The 21,649-nt window shown below is 41.5% G+C and overlaps 3 protein-coding genes across 5 annotated transcripts; 2 read left to right on the top strand and 1 right to left on the bottom strand.

Moving 5' to 3' along the window:
- Window positions 1-795: 795 nt before the first annotated feature.
- On the bottom strand, window positions 796-10,621 carry smarcc1b (SWI/SNF related, matrix associated, actin dependent regulator of chromatin, subfamily c, member 1b). The gene is made up of 28 exons (XM_061664497.1): window positions 10,383-10,621; window positions 9,997-10,116; window positions 8,819-8,904; window positions 8,655-8,736; window positions 8,481-8,573; window positions 8,102-8,171; window positions 7,949-8,018; window positions 7,784-7,859; window positions 7,145-7,270; window positions 6,946-7,028; window positions 6,761-6,867; window positions 6,516-6,575; window positions 6,300-6,328; window positions 6,073-6,188; window positions 5,894-5,965; window positions 5,184-5,297; window positions 4,945-5,098; window positions 4,046-4,156; window positions 3,825-3,884; window positions 3,489-3,747; window positions 3,347-3,412; window positions 3,224-3,270; window positions 3,044-3,149; window positions 2,820-2,962; window positions 2,413-2,547; window positions 2,190-2,310; window positions 1,194-1,280; window positions 796-1,112 (listed from the first exon to the last, which is right to left on the bottom strand). The coding sequence occupies exons 1-28, from the start codon at window positions 10,548-10,550 to the stop codon at window positions 1,045-1,047; spliced, it is 2,829 nt and encodes a 942-aa protein (XP_061520481.1). The 5' UTR covers window positions 10,551-10,621; the 3' UTR covers window positions 796-1,044.
- On the top strand, window positions 10,174-17,674 carry aste1b (asteroid homolog 1b). Of its 2 annotated transcripts, none has more exons than XM_061664500.1 (7): window positions 10,174-10,532; window positions 12,705-12,955; window positions 13,044-13,310; window positions 14,291-15,219; window positions 15,945-16,176; window positions 16,295-16,478; window positions 17,018-17,674. In XM_061664500.1, exons 2-7 carry the CDS (start codon window positions 12,718-12,720, stop codon window positions 17,313-17,315), a joined length of 2,148 nt encoding a protein of 715 aa, XP_061520484.1. In that variant the 5' UTR covers window positions 10,174-10,532; window positions 12,705-12,717; the 3' UTR covers window positions 17,316-17,674. The 2 variants fall into 2 exon arrangements, with proteins under 2 accessions (XP_061520484.1, XP_061520482.1); XM_061664498.1 differs by lacking the exon at window positions 10,174-10,532 and adding an exon at window positions 11,009-11,296.
- Window positions 17,675-17,774: 100 nt separating this feature from the next.
- si:ch73-345f18.3 (uncharacterized) lies at window positions 17,775-21,030 on the top strand. 2 transcript variants are annotated; one of them, XM_061664502.1, is made up of 4 exons: window positions 17,775-18,596; window positions 19,312-19,390; window positions 19,488-19,700; window positions 19,787-21,030. In XM_061664502.1, the coding sequence occupies exons 1-4, from the start codon at window positions 18,543-18,545 to the stop codon at window positions 20,182-20,184; spliced, it is 744 nt and encodes a 247-aa protein (XP_061520486.1). In that variant the 5' UTR covers window positions 17,775-18,542; the 3' UTR covers window positions 20,185-21,030. The 2 variants fall into 2 exon arrangements, with proteins under 2 accessions (XP_061520486.1, XP_061520485.1); XM_061664501.1 differs by having other exon boundaries at window positions 17,775-19,390.
- Window positions 21,031-21,649: the final 619 nt, after the last annotated feature.

The raw sequence follows: 21,649 nt of genomic DNA, 5'->3' as shown, positions 1-21,649 counted from the left end.
GCTGCTGTACTGATTGGAGTGGTATACATCTACAACAGTACGTAATTCGACATTAATCCAAACTAAGAGATATCTCCCCTTGACTAACTACTTTGGTACGCTTTGTTTTTTTTTGCTTGTTTCAGAAAATGCTGAAAGTAACTCAAAAAGCAACCGACACAAGTACTAAGACCACGATATCTTACTAAGTGCAGGTAATACATATACCATAAGCTATAAACTCTCTTATAAGAACTAACACAAGAGCTCTATTTAAAGTTGTGCCATAAACATGAGATTTGACTGACTAAATATAGTACTGAACTTTGACATACAGCTTCTTTTATATTGGAAATCAGCAGATCTACACATAAAAAGAAAAAAGAAAAAATCTGCATGGCCTCACTGCAGAAGGATATTTATCCCCTTTTTAAGAATAATTAATTTCAGTCATCCTCATTGTATCACGTTATGATTTGTCAAAGTTTTTTTTTCTTACATTATGCTGTGTTCATGTTACACAGGGTGTCAACTTGTTATTGGGAGGACTGAGATCCCACTATAACAAGCGTGAAGACTGATCATTGAAGAAACTCCCTCAAGACAATGCGGTGGAACAAACATGAATATTTTTGTTTCGCTTTTGTTAACAGTTGAAGTTCCAATACTGAATTTCAGGGACATTGTCAATTGTAACTGCATGGAGGGTGAGGTGACAAGTTAATCATTACGTGACGCAAATTGATAAACAAAAACGTGAAACAATAAAATGGTCTCTCAGCATTGTTCCATGAATTAGACAGGAGGACGAGCTGGTAACTTAGAAAAACAACTTTAATGAACTGAGATAAATCTGAAGATTCCTCAACTCGTAAACACAAATATTTCACAGACTTAATGCTTTGAACTCGACTGTATGAGCCACTCAGCAAATACACGCACGCACACACACACACACACACAGCATCCAGTCTACGAATGGGACTACTGGATAAGGTTTGACCATCAATGCTGTCATCTTTTAACCAAGCAAATATTATTTGTATCAAGTTTAACGGACTGCGTTCAGCTGTGACTAGACGCCGGAAGACCGGGCTGAGCTGCCGTCATGCCTTCGGGCTGCGAGGACGGATCTGTAACAACAAAAGAAGCAGTTAAAGTGTGCTCGAGGTGACGGCAGTAAGAACCAGCGGCACACAGTAACGAATGCTCACACATGCCATTGGGTGCTCCGGTGTGGCGGGGGGCCATCGCCTGCATTTGTCCTCCGCTGGGAGCGATCTGGTTGGTCATGGACTGACCTGAAGAAGGCGAAAACGGAGCCTGTGATTGATCTTAATGCAGTTGTTTGATTTTTTTGTTTAGTGTCTCCTAACCCAGTGGCGGCCCGTCCATTTGGTAACTGAGCTTTCTGTGGGGACTTGCCCACACTTAAGCCTCCTCTAATACCACCACTATCACATCTCTAGAAACCATCAATACTATACAAAAACGCAATGCAGTGTACATCACCTGGAGGAGTTTAGAATCAATATTTATCTACTAACATGACAGAAACCAAAACAGTAGGAATACATCATACGCATCAGAGACGCAGATTATTCAATCAAATCTGATTGGCTAAAGAAACCGTCCCATTGCGAATATAGTTTAAATTACATCGGCCGGCACTACTGATTCTAGAGACCCCTAGAATTGGACAACATACACATTCACACACACACACACACACACACACACACATATATATATATATATATATATATACACACATATATATATATATATATATATATATACACACATATATATATATATATATATATATATATATATATACACACACATACATATATATATATATATATATATATATAGAGAGAGAGAGAGAGAGAGAGAGAGAGAGAGAGAGAGAGAGAGAGAGAGAGAGAGAGAGAGAGAGAGAGAGAGAGAGAGAACAAACCAAGATGGCAGTGAATATATTGGCAATATATATATATATATATATATATATATATATATATATATATATATATATATATATATATAACAGATGTAAAAGAAGCACTACAGCCAAGAGAAACACTACGAAATGAAGAGAATAGACTTTTGAGAATAGATCAATACAATTTCATGTAACAACTATTGGAATTTAAGTTGAAAATGTAGTTGAGTGCTCCTGTGCCCCGACTTCCCACCACCGTCCTCACCTGAATGCTGCGTTGGGAAGCCTGGCTGGCTCTGCTGCTGAAGCTTCAACTCTGCCTGTTTGAGCTGCTCCGTATGGAAGGTCTGCCTCTCTGCAAGAAGCTGTTGCCGCTGCTGCTCCAACTGCAAAACAGTTTATGGATATAAATCCAGTCGTGAAAATATATCACCAAAATACGTTTTTCCCAGAGATATAAATAATGGACAAATGCTTCATTCGCTTACAGCCTCTTTCTCACGGTCCATGATGGTCTCCAGCTCTTCAAAGTGCCTCAATTTGATCTCAAGCTTCTTCATTTGAGTCTCCACCAGCAAAGCAACCAGAGACTTGATCTTTCTCTCCTCCACTGCTGCCAAATGCTGTGTGAGGCCAGGAGCGGAATGGGGACAAAGTTAGTACTGTCACAATGAATAATGGTTTTGCCATTGTGCCCTCTGCATGCGCCACATACTTCATGTACTGTAAAAACCCACATAAAACAATAGCTTCAAAAAATGCAATATGGAAGTGGCTTAAAGGATGAAGTGCAATATTTTCTATTAATATATTCTAAATCGTTTCAGAGTTGCTAAGAGACTGAATAGCCAATGTATACTTGTGGTTGGTTCCAAAATGAGAGGGTGGCCTTTACCTTGGCTTTTGTCGCAGCAGAGGCCAAAGCAGCTGCTGCTGCCGTGGTAACAGTGCTCTCTACAAGATCTAGCTCCATCACTGCTCTCCCCTCATCTCCTTCTCCCTCCTGACGCTGCATGCCATCGTCCTCATTACCTGTGCCTGGAAAAGTGCGCGAATTTCTCAAGTACAGATAAAATATTTGGTATAAAACCTGGTCAAATTAAAGCACTGACACCGTACCGATATGAATCCTTTCGCTTTCATCTGCATTCTCTCTTTTGAGGATTTCTCCTTCCACTTTTGGCACTATTGATTCAACCAGGAGCCCATCAGCATTGACAGCAACCTGCATTAGGTCCAAACAGACATACGGTCAACATCAGGACTTAGAATAAACATTTGCCCTAACTAGTCACTTACCTGATGGGAACTGGTGTTTATCTGCATTTCTGAAGCATCCATTGAGTCTGAGGGGTGAAAATAAATTTGTACCTTATCGACATTAATTGTGTTTGAATGTACATGGTTATACTTCAGTCTCACCGGTTAGTTTCAGCTGGTTGCAGGTTATTCCATTTAAAGACTCTTCCTGGACTTGTGAAAATTCCTCTGTACACAAATGTAATCTTTAGACACAGCATATCAGATTAAAACTACATAAACCGGTTGTTTCTCATCCCCTCACCCAGTGCAGCCTTCGCAGCGGCTGACGCGACCCGTGGATCCACGACCGAGGCCAGGAAGGCCACAGTGCTCATCACAGGGTTTTCGGATTGGCTGAAGGGCACAGGCTGGTATGCCAGCGGGCCGAGGGAGGCGGACGAATCCTCGAGATACGGGTCTTCTATGGGTAGACGGAGGAAGTGGAGGATGCAGTCATCCTGCGTTCTGGAGCCCACATGCTCAGATACTTTATTCCAGTCATCTCTATAGACCTCCAAGGCCTGAGAAAGTCCGGAAAATAAGCTTAACCAACTACAATGGTACTTTTATGTTTCATAATAATAGAAATAAGTCTTACCTCTAATAACAAAAGCGTCTCTTGCTCTGTCCATTCCCGTCCTGCACAAGCTCCCTTTGTCTAAGACAAAGAACAACAGCAAACGTTAGATGTTAAAAAGGGGTACGAATAAATCGTTGGAGTAAAAGTTGGGGAAGTGCAGTACATTGAACAGGTAACAAAAAAAATATCTACAGAGGTTAATTAAAACATTTCAGCATGTTTTCTGCTGTAGCTGAGACCTTTGGGTGTTTCTTGGCATAAACATCCATGCGCAAGCCGAAATTCTGGCAATCTGAAGGCTTCTCTCGGCTCTTTTCAGGGAAGCACAACATGTGCTGCGATGCTGTCACCTGCGACAGTGAGTTCAGACAATTGGAACTGATTTAGTAAATGTAAATAAGTATACAGTGCATCCAGGAAGTATACAGCGTTTCACTTTTCCACTTTTTTTTTGTTACAGCCTTACTCCGAAATAGAATAGATTCATTTTTTCCTCCCAAAATTCTACACACAACACTCCCATTATGACAACATGAGCAATTTAATTTGAGGGAAATTGTTTGCAAACATTAAAAAGACTATAAAATTCAGAAATAAAACAGATGTGTAAGTATTCACAGCCTTTGCATACTTTTTTAAAAAAATCTTTTTACTCCACCTTTGGCAGCAATTACAATTTTGTCTTTGATTATGATGCCACATGCTTGGCACACCTATCTTTGGACAATTTCGCTGATTCCTCTTCATAGTTGAAGAGTTGTCCTGAAGCTACTCCTGTATTGCTTGGGTTTGTGCTCTGAAATGCACTGTCAACTGCGGGATCGTATGTAGACAGGTATGGGCCTTTCTAATTCATGGCAACCTTCATGCCGAAGGCAAAGAATACTTAGTACGTGTGTTTTCTTAGGAATCTCCCTCTCTCTCTTTTTTTTCAAGATACATTTTTGGAAAACAAAATAATAATCTAAAAAAAAAAAAAAATTAACACTTTTTTTCACACGCTGTTGTGGGTAAAAAAATGTTTTTGTTTTAATAAAGCTGTAACATTAGAAAATGTGGAACAGGTGAAGCTATGAATACTGTCTGGACGAATTGTACTTGTACACTCTTGTTGAGTTGTTAGAAATTTCGCATGTACCTGCAGTGGTTTGTGTTGTAAGGGGGCCAGCCCACTGGGTGTGTCTGCTAAAACATTGAAATGAGGAGTGGGTGGGGGTCCCATGGGGAGCGGTCTGCTCTCTGCGTCCACCTGGTAGTTAATCAAACCCCACTGCTCCAAAAACGCATGCACCCTGAACACAATGATCGTCACAATCATTCTTATGTACTTTTAAGAGCACACATATACTGTATGAACACAATTCTACACATGTATACCTCATGATGGAACAAACATCTCCAGTAAGATTCCGCCTGCAGGATGTTGAACTGAGGTATTCTTGGGGGTTGAGCCGATACGTGTCAATCATGAAATTACGGTAGGCCAGGTAGCTGCAATGTACAGGAAAGAATGTACCTTCAGCAAATTCTATATTCGGATGATTATTTTTTTGCTTGTCTAAGGCCACCCACACCCGAGCAACACCGCCGAACGCAACTGAAATAGACAAATCGTGAAAAAAAGAGTCGGTGAAGCAACATTTTGAGGCGCCACATAGAAAGTACTGTACTGTTCTTTTTTATTGACGCATAAACAACGTGGCGCGATTGTCAAGGAAGAAGCAGATTGCCCTGGCTGCTGTAGCTATACCACAATAATAAAAAGGAGAGGAAACAGATAAGAAATAAAAGGGGAGTGTGGATATTTGAGAGGCTGTTGGCTCCATTCATATTCACACCGAAGATACTGTTTTGTATTGATACGACTTGGCGGAGACTGGCTGGATGTCAGAAACATAATTTTTGTTGTGAAAGCTCATCTGCTACAACATGGCATTTTCGATTGGCCGTTAGATCTGCTACGTCGGGACACAAATTTGGAATCGCAGCAAAACTAGTTACCGACAGTCGGCCACTAATGAAAACTAGTTTGAGAACCCCGACGGCTACGTTGCTCGGTGTATGGTGGCTCTAAAAGCACCACTTACACTTCGGGTGATTTTGACTTGTTCTTTCCATTGAAGAATTCAGGGAGGGCGCGTTTCTCGATTGAGTGGATGCTGACAAAGGGATTAGGAATAAGTACAGTAAAAGAAGCAATTTAATTAACTAATAAAACAACTTATGATGTTAGGACGCACAGGAACACTTCTACATATTTCTTCACCTGTTGTTATTGAACCAAGATGTGTAACTTGGTATTATGATGTGATGGGTTTGTTCAGTGATGTTGTCCTCTCCCTCTAATAGGCGAGGAATCTCCACTCTTCCCTCCTCATCATCCTGGTTTAGTATCCACACGCACAAACACATCATCAATTGGTTACTTCCAATATTTACACTGACACAGAAAAAAATGAATGCAATACGTATTTTGATGGCAATCATATTTACCCTTCCCGGAAAATCGTCTTCCTGGTCATCTAAGAGAGAAAGAGTAGCGGATGAGAATGTATGGTGCAAACAGATAAAATGGAAGAACAACAAAACTGATGCAAAGATTCAAGACTTTGAAACAATTCTAATGAGAGCAATTGTAAAACGCATGGGAATATCGCACTGTAAATTAAGAGCTATTAAGCAGTAAATTGTCATAAGGGGCACATTTACCCAGGTCAGCCATGATACCACCTTTGACAGGCGTATTCTCACTGTCTTTTTTGAAGTTGACTGCAAAAGAGAGTGAAGAACAATACAATCAAACATGACATTTACTGGATACATTACACAATGATCATGTCAGTAACAGTCATACGATATCAACTTATTCAGCAAAAACAGAGCTCAAGCCATACGATCGACTTCCGTGATGGAGAAGGAAAAAAATAAATAAAAAATCACGTTTAAAATTTTACCAATCTTGGGTAATACAATCTCCTCCATGTTAGGAACAGGAGTGGGGTCCTCCATATCTTTGGTCAAGTCCTCCTCTGGCTCTTCCTCCTGCTGTCCACGTCGCCTCCTTCATATATATCCACAAATTAAACATGGAAGTGGGGCACAACAACCCCATAGAAGAATGAATTTGGATTTTGCATACCCCTTCTTTCCTTTCTTCCTAGCTTCAGAGGACAGGGGAGATGGAGAGCGTCTTCTCTTTTTGAAGGGAGTGGACTTAGTGTCCTGACACAGATGTGGAGAATAGTGAAAAGACATTCATTCGCACATTTCGTCTTTGTCCATCAAGAAATTTTCCTTCACAGGGACCCAAACCAGTGCAAAAAAAAAACCCCACTGACCTGTTCTTCTCGTAGTTGTATGCGCTGTCGAAGAATAAGAGACACGTTCCCTTCATTCACACAATAGTCTTCCTCGTTCATCCACTCATTGAAAACATCTGTGTCCAGAACATAGCCAGCGTGGACCTGGAGCACGCAGCCACATACAAATCATTATGATAGATAGGAAGCGAATAAAACAACATTCATATAGATGACGTCATTAGGTCGGCCCAGACTATACAAACTACGCTTTCACAGCCTTTATTGAGAACTTGGCTTTGCTGATGTTGGTTACGCCTTGCTAAATATGCCGTCAAGAGTTATCTCGTTGTCATATTTTCTCTAAGTAAGAACCTGGAAAATCTGCTCACTATTGTTTGGTCTGCCTTGTGGTCTCACCGCGGGGCGAGTAAGCAGGATGCCAATATCTGTGCCACTTATGTAAATGGTGTGACATCATAACCGCACGACACAGTGTGTAACCTGTCAATCAATTTGGCAAACTGTAAACAAACTGCAACTTTGAAGGAGAAATATTAGTGTGTGTACTATAGCTTTCTCTGTTATAAAACAAATGCAAGTACTATACCAGTGGTGGGTTTTAAAATGCCAACAGGACTTACACTCAGAAAATATAGCATGTGTGCTCATGCTCACCCTCCACGGTTTCTCTGGATGAGGGGGGTCCTCAACATCTCCATCGATATCATTTGAGGGCAACCAGGTGTCATAACTACGAAGATGGAACAAAACAAAAAAACTAACAGTGAATGTTTTTGTTTGTGAATCTGTTGCGTGTTCACATGTGCACCCGTCTAATACCTGTCAGGGTGCATGCCCCAATGTACCAGGATATGGCTTTGTTTTCGCATGACAGGCCGAATCCATTCATCTGGAACGCAAATACTTAAGTAAAATACAATTCTGTCATCACTGTGTGACATTTAGTTATTACATACAGGTGCTTTAACCCACCTTCGTCTGTGGATGAGGGGAATGGATATATGTGGTGACTGGCCAGGTCTCTGCCCACACTAAGTGTACCCTGCATGGATACAAGCAAAGCCAGCACAAATTAGTCTGTGCAAGATTATCACAAATGACCTAGGAATCACATGCTTGACCAAAGTAGAGTCAACCCAAGTTATTTTTGTCCACAGCAAACATTATTTTTGTGATCAAAGAGTAGCCGTTCATTAAGAAGAGTGACAAAAACAATAGCATTCACCATTTAGGAATTACGGCCATTTTATGTAGAGTATCTCCATTTGCAGAAGACCATAAAAGCCCGACTGTCATTGTTCAAATACTTCTGGACCTAACCCTGTAGCGTTTTCAAGCCGAATCACTTTACCTGGTGCTTTGTAACGACACCACTAATTCTGCTAGCCAGCTCCTGATCCAGTGAAGGGTCCAGATAAACCACCGGATGTGACATACAGCTGTGCTGTTGACATACACACACACATGAAAACAAACATTCACATTCATTGCTTCATGGGAAATTGCTGTTTAAGTGTGCCATTACCTGTAATAATGTTCTTTCAATCACATCAAACATTTCAACATTCCTTTCAGTCCTTGATGGATTTTGCAAGTCAAATCTTCGCCTGTGAAAGCAGAGAGTGGAGGTCCAGTTAATTCATTATCACTCATTAGCAAAGACAGTTTGTGGGGACGTTTGCGACTCACCAGCCTTGCTCAACTTTGAACTTGTAAGCAGAACCGAGAATGTGACAGAGTCCAGCCCCTGGCCGCAGGTCCATGAAACACTGCGTCTAGAAAAGGTTTCAGTTAAACATTCCTCAGTCAGTGCTACTGAATTGCTTATATCTTGCTGATGGTGTGGGAGGTCATCAGGTGTAAGGCAGGAAATGATCTAATTTCACTTAATTGGTCTGAAAAGTATTATTTATTTATTTACAACAAATATGGACAGCGCAGTAGTGACCGAGTGATTAGCACAGTCGCCTCACAATTCTCAAGTTAGGGGTTCAAATCCGGATTCCAAACTTCCTGTGTGCAGTTTGCATGTCCGCCCCCTGCTTGTGTGGGTTTTCTCTGGCTACTGCGGTTTCCTACCACATTCCCAAAACATGTTTCTTACGTTAAGTGAGGACTCTAAATTGTCCATAGGTGTGAATGTGAGTGGTTGTTTGTCTATATGTGCACTGGCGACCAGTTCAGGGTGTACCGCACCTTTCGTCCAAACTCAGCAGGGATGAGCTCCCACTCACCCACAATCCAAGTGTGGATATGTAGTATAGAAAATAGATGGATGGACTACAAATGCATCTTTGTTCAACTATCTATGCCAGCCATGTTTATTGATAGGCAAACAATTAAATGGTGCCTTAAAACAGCTTTGTGTACAACAGGGCTTACGCTAAACCAACTTCCACATTCGGTAAAAGAGGTGGAAGCATCTCCTTCCTGTTCAGGTCACTTGCGGAGCCCTATGGCGGGAGACCAGGACAAAGCGACTGTAGAAGTATTAAACAACTACACAGTCTATGCTTTACACAAGATGTCCTCAAGAGCTACCAAGGATGACCATATCCAATGTTTAGACTTCATTCATGTTTACATTTATCACATAAACGAGACACATGTATTTATCTTGTTTTCACCCTAAAGTGGACTAAACAGGTCCAGTAAGGTCCACAGTAAGTATGTGTGTGAGTGAATTGAGACGACAACATCAATATTCCAGAATAATTTCTTGTTTGGTTGTGTGTCATTAGATGTTCGTAATGTCAAATATGTGCCTTTATTATCTAATTAAAGGTTGGGAAACAAGGCGTTGGACAGTGGTGATGATCAGGTTAGTGTGTTTTATTGTATCAATTAAGAAAATGTGACAGACTTACGGGTAGTTTGTTGCGGGCAGGATTTGGAACTCGTCTGCCAAAAGCATCCTCTTGAAACTGGAGGAGTTGCAGCGTCACAGCAGCCAGTGCCTGACATGATGGAGCATCCACCAACACACACTAAACAAAACAGAGATTTCATCACTATGAGAAGGTGACTCATTCGCTAATCATGGTGCTCCATTTTCTCCAATATTCTTCAATCCAACTGTTAATATTATTTTGAGTGACCATCGGCGTGATGCTACATTTCATTTCAGTGCATATGTGGAGTTTCGATTTCGTTTCTAAAAGGAAAATGTCGATGCAAACGTTAACCCCTGAGGGATGTCTGTTTACAATCCGCTGGAAGGAGGTGGCTAGCTTGTTAGCTGCGAGCTAACTACCTTTTTGTAGTGCTTCCCGATCCACTGGCGCACTATCTCCAGCTGAGCTAAAGTGTCAGGACTCTCCCAGAACCAGGCTGACGGACTGCTGTCTTTTTTGCGATGCGCGGCGAACCCGGAGCTGGTCTGACTTGTCCCGGGAAACTCAAGGTTCGTTCCTCCGGACATAGCGAGAATGAACACTGATTAAGATAAAACGAGAGAACAAAACTGACTAGCACGCATGCTAGCTCCGGGGATCTAGCATACTCTCGCGAGATGTCAGGAGCAATGCTTCTATTTGTTCAACAGAGGGCGGTAACGAGCACCACCAATCGAAACCAAAAAATATAGATATAAATATGGGCAGATATGAACCGCCTCTTTTAAGATACGTGCTTACAACGACACTAAGCTAGTTGGGGCAAAAGCGCCAGTGACTATGACTATGGGCGGCAAGAAAATTGAAAGAACAAGGATATTGGCACATTGTGCTGCATACGGTTGTACAAAATGCCGCACAATCACGGCAACTGGGAATAACCTTTAATTTAGCATATATCTTTTTTCTTCAAATGCATTGTACTGATATTACACGCTTGGACATTGAAGAAAAAAGTAAACCTCATAAAAATCGGTTGAGAAATGAGCAAGTTACGACATAATTTCAACGTCCATCCAGTGTCTTTGATGGGCACGTCACCCGTGCCAATATGGCCGCCACGTAGGCACGTCGGTTCGCAGGGCTGCTACAGCGAGCAGGTGGATCTAGTTTTCTCTTCATATGTGGAAGAAAAGCGAAGTGTGTCAAACCCACCCAGGAAAATTCAACGCTGGGAACAAAACAAGATTTTAAATAGATTAGATGAACAGCTCCGGGGTTGACATTCATTTCAAGAAAGGCGTGCATTTTGGCCTGGATTCTAAGCACTGAGGTAAAGATACGGAATATTACTTTGGAAAGCGAAAAAGTTAGTATGAGCAGCAATTGTAAAGGGTGTTGCGACACAAAAGAGTAGTGATTAACTCAGTTCAAATTTTGGCAAATACAAGGTGTCAACAAATAGTTTAAATCGTGTACCGTCCTGCCTTTTCACGCCGCACATGCTCAGTCGACACCCCAGTGCCACCTTGCCCATTCAGCTTGGAGAGCTCTGGTAAACCGTTTACATGTGACGACATCTATTCCGATTCGGTGTATACATATGCACTACATTTAATCGGAAAAGCTGTGTGACATGCACACTACGTCGTGAACGTTACGTCATTTATCAGAATGGAGATCCGTTGACTATTCAGCACAGTAGTTGGGATTGGTTTTATACGTTTATTGAAAAAAAAAAACCCCAACATTTGATGAAGAAATACTCATAAGTGGTTAAAAACCAGACACTGCAGACAGATACACTTGGATATACAACGTGCGTAATCGATAATGCCACCGCGCATTCACGTCGAGACGGAGCATGCGCAGACAAGAGTTTCCTCCCGCTATGCCGAATGACAGTTTACGTGGCGAAAATTTACTTCTGATCGGTTTGGCAAAAGCAATATTACACCCTTCTGAAACCGAATGCATTTTCATTCGGTTTGGGTTTCTAAACAGATTGTAATCGGAATAGAAGGCTCCATGTAAATCAGGAAAAAGAAAAAAAAGTGGGTGCATCCCCTACTAATTTCACAGCAGCATCTTGGAGAATTCAAGTTTGTTTGATAGCTACATTTCCACGAAGAGCGCTTCAAGGGTGAGCTGGGAGCAGTTTGAAAGCCTCCTTCAGAGAAAGCTCTGTAAAGTGGATAGTGGGACACTGCATTTATTGTGACTTTATCCATATTCCTCATCCCGTTTGCAGTACAGGTCCGCCAAAATAGCACTCAGAAATCACTTTGCCAGCGCTTCTTCTATTGGAGGCGCTTTCTGAAGTCATCACAACGCCGCTCTCGAATAAAACATTTTTCTATTTGTGGGTGCGCCGCGTCAAACGCCCTTTGCACTCACCGCGACACGGCATTCTGTGGTCCCGCACCGTCAGCACAACGAATGGGTTCGTCGACGACACGCTGTGTTGCCAAGTGCGGTGTGAAAAGACCTTCAATGGAATAAAATGAGGCCCAAAAAAATTCAACACCTGCTCCTTATTTTGTACCGATTTCCACAGATTTGCCCTTTTTGTTTGCCTGAGCAATGCTAGAATTTCTATGCTGCTGCTTACAGGACACTAGGACACATACACTACCTTTTGTTAAAATACCAAGGTGTGTCTGTTCGCTAGTGGTTGGCATGTCTGCCTCACACCTCTGATGTTTATAACCACTATATCCTGTCATTCCTTGTCTTTCAAGACCCTGAGATCCCATGGGCGTCCATGGTTTTACTACCTTTGTGGAAGGAAACCGAAATTTCCTTTCCGATGTCCGATTCAGAGGCAGCCGCCTGGTTGTCGACGGCAGCAGTTTGTATTTCAATCTCTACTTGAAACACGGTTTGGATAGACAACATGGAGGAGACTATGATGCCTTTGCATCCCTTGTGCATGAGTTCCTCACTGCCCTGGAGGTCTGTGGTATTGAGCCGTATGTGCTTCTGGATGGAGGTAATTCAAACATTTAACAGCAGACTTTAATCTCTATTGGTATTCCTGTTATTATTTAATTCTTATAGTTTCTTAAAACTCTTTTCAGGAATTGACCCCAGCAACAAGAAGTTTGACACTTTGCAGCAGCGTCTGCAGTCCAGAATAAAGGAAGCAGAGAATATCTCTCAAGGCCGAAATGGCTCAGTTCTCCCCATCCTTACGAGGCAGGTCTTTATTGAGGTCCTAATTCAGGAGGGGGTCTCCCTGGTCCAGTGTCTTGCTGAGGCTGACTGGGACATTGCCTGTTTGGCACACCAATGGCGGTGCCCAGTTTTGAGCAACGACAGTGATTTTTTTATTTTTGACCTGCCAGGTATTAGACTTCCTTATAAGTAAATACAGTGCCTTGAAAAAGTAAATGCCGTCTTCCTGATTTTTTTCTCTTTTTTGCATATCCACCACAATTGAATACATATGTGTGACAAATGTTCCATATCCATCCATCCATTTTCTGAGCCCCTTCTCCTCACTAGGGTCGCGGGCGTGCTGGAGCCTATCCCAGCTGTCATCGGGCAGGAGGCGGGGTACACCCTGAACCGGTTGCCAGCCAATCGCAGGGCACATACAAACAGACAACCATTCGCACTCACAGTCACGCCTACGGGCAATTTAGAGTCTCCAATTAATGCATGTTTTTGGGATGTGGGAGGAAACCGGAGTGCCCGGAGAAAACCCACGCAGGCACGGGGAGAACATGCAAACTCCACACAGTCGGGGCCGGGGATTGAACCCGGGTTCTCAGAACTGTGAGGCCGACGCTCTAACCAGTCGGCCACCGTGCCGCCTGTTCCATATCATCACATTAATTTTAATATCTCACAAAAACAACCCAAATAAATATAATGCACATTTGAGGATTGTATTCATTGAGGAAGGGAAAATCCCAATTTACCTAACAATAAAGCACTTAAATGGTACCTGTTAGAGAAAGTGAAGTAGGTTAGAAGAACAGAAAAAAATGATACATCATGCCACAATCCAAAGAAATTACAGGAAAATTAGAAACAGAGTGATTTAAATAAATCTCGAAAATATTACAAAGCCATTTCCAATACTTTGGTACACCAACATAACTGCAGCAAATAATGTTTTATTTGTAGGTACTTGGGTTGCCTTTGTGAGATATTAAAGTTGGCTTGATGATCAGAAATGTGTGAAATATATATATATATATATATATATATATATATATATATAAAGAAATCAGGAAGGGGGCACATACTTTTTTTATGGCACTGAAAATATTTTGTTAGATGATACAAGTATTTTTAAGTGTATTTTATCTCATCATAGGTGGATACCTGCCACTCAATTTTTTCCAGTGGACCAATATTAATGGGGAAGCCCTTCACCGCTACATCCCAGCTCGGTGCTACACCACTAAGGGTCTCTGCCATTTTTATGGGGGAATGAATCCAGAGTTACTGCCTCTCTGTGCTGTCCTGACTGGTAATGACTACGGCACTCCAACAGAGGCTGAAACACTTCGCTATTTGATAGATAAGAGAAATGGCAGCCGTAAATCACCCTCTTCCCGTATTGATGTCCTGCTTCGCTGGCTGTCCTCTTTTTCAAGTTCAGTGGAGGCCCTGGCGGAAGTGAGAAGGCTCATGAGAGAAAACAGTGGTGGGAATAGGAAAATGGAGAAAGGTGGGCTGAGTTCACAGCTACAAGAAGCTATGAATGAGTACCACGTCACCCCTCGCAGCCCCTTGACTTGTTGGTTCACTGAATACAAGGTTCCAGAAAGGCATTGGTCAACATTACCCCAATGCTTGTCAGCAGTTGCAATACAAGGGTGTTTGGCTCCCTTAGTGGTTGATGCTTTGGTTATGCGCAGGGTGCTGCTCAATCCACAGGTGGAGAACAGCAGGCAGCAAAGTAGCCATTGTTGCGCCAGAGCTATACGCCAGGCTATATATGGGATATTACTGCTCGAAGGGTGGCAAGGGGGTCCTGTCAGATCGCAGCAATTGAGAGTACAAGACAGTTTTACCCAGAGAGGTAGAGGGGGCCAAGTGCACGGGGAATTTCAATTTCATCAGCAGAGCGGCGGAAATGAAAGATTTAGCAATGATCAAGGCGCCGTTGCAGCCGCCCAGCAAGTCTCCGGCACCCCCATATGCGTGGAGGAGTTTGATCGGCTTAATCTCAACCTGAAGAGAAACCAGGTGAAGCCACAGCGGTTAAAATCACATTTACATGTGGATACCCTCAGCAAGGTAACTATTAAAATTAACCCTTCTCCTGTGACTAATATCATCAATGAATTTCAAAGTAACTAAGGGGTGTTGTGGGAAATTATCCAAATTTCACTGCATTTGTCCAAAAATTTATATTTATGAATTACTTCCTCGTTCTACAACACTTACTTTTTGTGAGATCATGTGTGATTACGTGAGATTTGAGATTCAGAATCTTTGTGTGTGATGTTCTGCGTTGAGATTATTGAAGCACTGCCACAATTTACAGAGAAGCTCGGTGTCATTATTTAAATGTATGTGTTATTTATTTTGTGTTATGCAAAGCATTACGTGTACATACAGTAACAGATTGTAAATTGAATTTCCCCTTGAGGGATTGTGAGTAAAATACATTTAAAAAGCTAATACCGTATATGAAAAAATAAAAATTAAGCTGTTTATAAGTGGCTCCACTTTGAGTAAAAGCCCAGGTTCCATTTGAAGAAAAAAAAAAAGGATATGCAGCTATTCCTAAGCTTTTTCCCCCTTCATTTTTTTAATTTAAAGAGGTAATATCGGCAGTAAGCATTTCTGCGGTTGGTTCCCCCAAAAAAGAAAACAAAAATTGGGGGGATGGGGAATCTGCAAATAGGTGAACAGCGAGGGGTCCACTGTATAACCACTGTACAGTATGTTTTGCAAATCAAGTTTCAAAAGGAATAGGGCTGATGCTAATTTGGTTACGGATCCTTTCAATTATCCAGGTCCCAGCGACACATCGTCGTAAAGCCCTTTTTGAAGTCTTACGGGTGGATCCGTCCGCTTTGACTCATCTTCCCGACAACATGTGGCTGCCTGTTGCAGTGACAAGCTTCTGGCTGCAGGAGGCCGTACCAAAGCCTTCAGAGCTTCAGCTCCAGGCCTTGGTCCTGGGAATGGTTTATGGAGAGATAGTTTTGATCCAGCAGTCTGGAACTGTATACTACGAAATTCCTGGTTAGTTACAGTGTGTGACAATTGTCTTTTGTACCCCGTGCATATTTTATATCTATTATTATAAAAGCTCAAAGAAATGGCTCTTCCTCAGTATCAATGTTGTGTTTCACAATTCCAGTCCCAAAGCGTAAGTGGTTTGAAGAGCGCCGTTTGATTGGTCAGCTGGATCAAATACGTGTGAGGTCTTCGAGACATCGCTTGGATGTCGCAGGGGCTCACAGCTTCAGCCAATGGCAGGCCTGCCTCTGGAGCGCACGGTCTCTGAATCAGCTATTGTTGCTGCCAGAAGTCAGCCTCTTACAGTAAGAGAGAATATAAATAATACACTGTTTGCGATTACCGACTACAGTATTTATAGTTCTCACAAAAAGTTTGAGATGAAATTTAAGGATAAACCTAAAAAGCACTATAACCTTTACAGGTGAGCTTAATTTGACCCTGTCTAAACTTTTGAATGCACGTTTAACTGTTCATTGTGTCAGTACTGGTTGTACTCGTTCTCTATTAAGGAGCTGAATGGCAAAATTCACAACAGGTAGTTGAGCCATGAATAAATCAGCACATTTCCAAGGATGTCCACTTCTATGCCTCTCTCTAACTCTTCCAGTCTCTGCATCTTTGTTGCAACTTGGTACCGGTTGTGGTGAATTTTAAGTTCCTCCTAAAATTTCACACAAAAGCCAAATAATCCTTACTTTTCAAGAGTATATGTGTCACACAAGGTGACTGACAAGGGTAGTTGCCGCTCAGCTGTAGGCACTGTTAGTAATTTGTTGTTCGCAATTCCAAGGTATTTTGTGTGTGTGATTTGATGACTCTACTCTCTGTGTGTTTCAATTAGTTTGTTCAGCGGTACCATGGTGCACGGCGTTCTCAACTACCTAAAAAGCGGCGGAACAGTAGAACATATGCTGCCAGAGTTTTCTTTTGCCCTTTACTCCACCCTGCTCCAGGCCGTGAAGAACTGCAGCTCCAAGCCTCAGCCTTCTTCAGGGGGGGCAGGGAGGGGGCGAGGCGGTGAGCGGGGAAGAAGAGGAAGAGGAGCGCTGGGACAAACGAGAGGGAGAGGGAGAGGACCAAGAAGGAGAGGGAATGACGGGATAAGCAACCGCTTTGCTGCTTTAGAGCTCAATGATTAAGATAGGTACATGTGAGCAAATGGAGGGGAGCACATTTCGTGGACTTGAAGAGATGCTATGAAGCAACTCTATGATCATATTCTATTCATTATCCTTTAGTTTCAACTTGTGCCTTTGATTAACATTTGCTGTGGTCGTTTCAAACTGCACAATGACATACGGTATTATCAAAATGGGTTCTTAATATTTTTTATTGATGTTTTATGAAATGGACTGTATACTATGTAATTCATGTATTCAGTGCTTACACAATAATTTGTCATTTTAATTACCAATGTATGCAATAAGACAGCTTAAATACATATTGGCCTTTTAAAAATGACAGCAAGCAAGCAATTAAAAGATAGTTAAAAAACGAATATATTGTATTGACTCTGCTAGTCCACTATTAACATGAAGTGCCAAAAATGATAGCAAACAATAATTATCTGCTCAAAGCACTCATGTCAACATAAACACTAAATTGCAATAGACGAGATACTTGAAAAATAAAAATAAAAAGGTTTTGTTGACAGTCAAGACAATTTAACTAGGCGGTGGTAGGCTATATTAAATTAGCTAACGATTACCGGAGATGTGCAGTTGTGTAACTTAAAGACCCTGTCAAGGGATTTAAGTGATTTGTTAGTAAATACGTTAAATATGTTTGAAGATGAGTGCTAAAACATACAAAGGCTTAGAAAAATGTTGTACGGGACTGTTGAGATAGGTGATAAACTCTTTGACCATTTCAGTTGTCAGGATTTTTTGGGTTTGGCTAAAAGCATGCTGGCATGAGTCGGCTCTCCTCCACAATACAAGTACTGAGTTGCTGTCATTCCAACAGCGGTTGTCGTAATTGCGAGTTCGTAATAATAACTTGGCCCATTTCTGCCACGACACTACAGCAGGCACTTAGCCCACGGAACGGTGTTGTAATATGTAATATCCACATTTAGCATTACAAACAAGTATATTAAATACAATTTAGGGTTTTGAGGAAAGATGTATGCATCTATTTACAAATTCTTTTATATAAAAAGGCACATTTAATTGGGTTACATTTTCTCCTCCAATGCAGTGTATGCTGGTGTGTGCACACCTGACTACAGTAATAATAATAAAAAAGATAACAGTCAGAATAGTTTTCAGGAGTCATATGACAATGACGTCATGTGGAATGTGGACTCTATTGTCAGAAATCATTGACCCGAAAACAATTTGAGAGACGCACACGAATTGCAGAAAATGCTCCGTTGCCTCTGCACTTGCTGTTTCCTGGAAGAAAACTTCGACAACGAGGTATGTGTGAAATTCTATGCACTAGCAATGTACTATTGGCAAAGGGATCTACTGTAAGTGGGTTTGCTTGAGCTTCCAGGGACAAAGTTTCACATTTAGCTGCACAATGACAACTAGTGCAACTATGTGTTCCATCCTAACGAGGCACGCTGTACTTGCCTCAAGTATGGTGTTTTATTGAATTCTATAATCTCACCGACGCAAGACAGCTTGGATAAATAACAAACATTGGACCATGCCAAATGATGTATTTTTTTTTTGTCTCAGATAGTGTATATGATGTGACGTTTTTATTTAACAGTAAAGTAAAAACTGAAGCTCTTCTACGTCACGGTTTGAGTCCTGTGGTCGACCAAAAAACCCAAAAACGGCAACTAGATGTTGATGAAAGGCCTGTCTTCTTCTGTCAAGGTGCCCCTGAGCAAGGCACTGACCCCAACCCCAGCTCAAGAGGTGTAGCACTGTGCGCTCATTCACTCTGACATCTCTTCAGCCTCCCTAAAAACTTGTTAAGCCCCCCCCCCCAAATATTTGGTAGTATGTGTTTATATTATATGATTCTGTTAGAATGTGTTGTTGTACATGCTTTTATGTTCCTTTAATAATGTTATTGTCTGAAATTTCATGCCACTATCTTGGTCAAGTCTCTCTTGCAAAAGAGATCGGGTTAAGTAAAGCTTCATTTAAAAAAACAAAAACTGATTTGCATTATCAGAGGCAGCCTCTCCTGCAGCCCTGTCCACCTCAACTAAATGGAGCTGAATCTGCTAGGCTAACACGACCAGCAAACAGCGGTACATCATCATCATCTTTAACTCACAAGTTATCCTGGGCCCTGCCTGTCTAGTGAATCTGTTAAGAATCCGTGTGGTTTTTGTGATTCTTTGCTAGATGTGCAGCAGACAGGCAGACTAGTGATGAGGCGGTTATGCGTGCCAGAGCTGGATTTGAGGTTTTCCGATGTGGCCGAGACCTTCAATGAGCTGCAAGAACGATATGAGTCCATGGTTCGACACATCAGAAACCTGCAAAAGAATTGTGGCTGTACACGTGATGATGATCTGACTATATCCGAATGCGTGGGCAAGATCAGTGAAGAACACAGTGAGTGGCTTTAAGAGGGTCATATTGTGACTATGAGCTTCAGTGAGGCCTTTTTTTTGTTTAATTTCCTATCATTGGTCTTCAAGGAGACAAATACAAGGTCACACTAAGGATGAAGGGCTACGACTTCTCCCTCTCTGTGGGTCCCGTGGAGTCAGACGGAGCAGATAATGAGAATTCAGTTCCTCCCGCTCTGCGAATAGCTCAAGAAGAGCTGAAGTACGCTTCTGAGAACACCAAGGCCGCCATATCCAAAGGTACCACTCTTCAAGAGCTGATTGGCTGGCTACTTCGGAGCAAGGTTAAAATTGCCGAACAGGTGAAGACGGTCGCGGAGACTTACCAGGAGCAAGGAAGACTAAATGAGAATCTGGAAAAGAACATGAAAGAAGTGAGAAGGGCAAAAGAGTTGTCAGTGAAATACAAACAACACGCTGGAGAGGTCCTCACCGAGGCAGCTCAGATAGCAGGTGTTCCTCTGTAGTTCTTGCACATTTCTTAACTGAATTCACGGAACATCACTTTACACAAGTCAAATATTGTATAGGCAGTACTGTGGTGTCTTGACATACGAGTGACCCAAATTACAAGTGTTTGAGATACGAGCCATCGATCGGCTGATTTAAAAAAAAAAAAAATTTTTGCTCTGTCTTGCGAGTGCAAACTTTAAATATGAGTGCTGTGTGGTAGCAGGCGACTCTACTCACTTCAAAACAAGCCACAGTTTGTCAGATACAATTCATAAATATTCTTCAAAAAAGAGGCTCTGTCAGATGGAGGTTACTGTCAAACTAAAAAAAGAGAATTAAACTTGTATTTTTTTGTGTGTGTTGTTACCTTCCAAGCAACAGATATTTGAACACAATCAGTGAAACAACTCGTAGAAGGATAATATAACAATACTCACAGGCATATATGCTTTATCCCCTGTGAAGAACGAGAAATATTACTGCTGTACTGAGAAGCCGAGAGCACCATGTCTTATACTGCCATCAGGTGGCTAAGGCACGCACACCAGAATGGGCAGCACAATGTGCATTGAAGGAGAATGTGGCACAAAAACTTTCATTCTTTTTAATTATTTATGTCCACATTTTTATGACGACTTTTTATGTAAGGCTTGAACAGATAAATGGCATTTTTCCATACATTTCAATGGGGAAATGGTGTTATGCGTTAACAAGCGTGGTCATGAAACAAATTAAACTCGGAACTCAAGGCACCACTGGATTTACATTGGAACATACAAGGTATTGATAGACTTTCTTTATACGTGTGCGGTTGTTATTCAAACTCTTGTATTATGCATCTTACAATAATCAGAGCAAATAAATGCTGTATTGACAAATCTATTTAGCATGTTTTTGTACTTCCACTAATCAACGCCAGGAGGCAGGAGACACCCATCCTGTATTTGTTTCACGCAGGAGACTACCTGGATCAAGAGAAATGTGTTATGGTTATTTTTAACATCACCGTGGTTAAATATAATCAAGCTTTAATACATCCGGCCTGAAATATACTGAACATCACAGAACAGTGAGGGAGCAGCTGCAGATGTTTTTTGATTATTCAGGACAAAGACAAATGATTACACACGGACACGTATAATCTCCCATTATTGTGAAAGCCTGCCCGGAAATCATCAAGTGCTATTTGATAATTTAATTTATAATATATCAGAGACAAATTGCCATGCATCATTTAACAGCTTCAGGCTTCAAAGAAAATATTGTTTCTTATAATAGGTGTTGAGCATTTGGTTTGAAAATGTTAAAATAATACTTGTTAAACACATGGTCGAAATAATATAAAACATTTTAAAGTGATTCATTAAAATGCATCTTTGACAGATCACTCATGCGTCAAACGAAAAGACCGCGGGTGACAGCTACAACCTACCCTGATCGTGGAAATTACCAATGCAAGAATTCGATTGGCTAAGAATT

Source organism: Phycodurus eques, chromosome 20 (assembly GCF_024500275.1).
Source record: "Phycodurus eques isolate BA_2022a chromosome 20, UOR_Pequ_1.1, whole genome shotgun sequence".
Lineage (NCBI taxonomy): Eukaryota > Metazoa > Chordata > Actinopteri > Syngnathiformes > Syngnathidae > Phycodurus > Phycodurus eques.
This window is presented reverse-complemented; position numbering and strand designations above follow the sequence as displayed.

Coding starts and splice junctions, on each gene's coding strand:
- si:ch73-345f18.3 (XM_061664501.1), top strand. CDS start 19,165: ATGTGTTGTTGTACATGCTTTTATGTTCCTTTAATAATGTTATTGTCT. Junction 19,391..19,487: donor AACACGACCAGCAAACAGCG/GTACATCATCAT, acceptor ATTCTTTGCTAG/ATGTGCAGCAGACAGGCAGA. Junction 19,701..19,786: donor CAAGATCAGTGAAGAACACA/GTGAGTGGCTTT, acceptor TTGGTCTTCAAG/GAGACAAATACAAGGTCACA.
- smarcc1b (XM_061664497.1), bottom strand. CDS start 10,550: ATGTCCGGAGGAACGAACCTTGAGTTTCCCGGGACAAGTCAGACCAGC. Junction 7,271..7,783: donor ATCCAGAGAAACCGTGGAGG/GTGAGCATGAGC, acceptor TGCGTGCTCCAG/GTCCACGCTGGCTATGTTCT. Junction 2,548..2,819: donor CTGCTGCGACAAAAGCCAAG/GTAAAGGCCACC, acceptor GGCCTCACACAG/CATTTGGCAGCAGTGGAGGA.
- aste1b (XM_061664500.1), top strand. CDS start 12,718: ATGGGCGTCCATGGTTTTACTACCTTTGTGGAAGGAAACCGAAATTTC. Junction 13,311..14,290: donor TTTTATTTTTGACCTGCCAG/GTATTAGACTTC, acceptor ATCTCATCATAG/GTGGATACCTGCCACTCAAT. Junction 16,177..16,294: donor TGTATACTACGAAATTCCTG/GTTAGTTACAGT, acceptor TCACAATTCCAG/TCCCAAAGCGTAAGTGGTTT.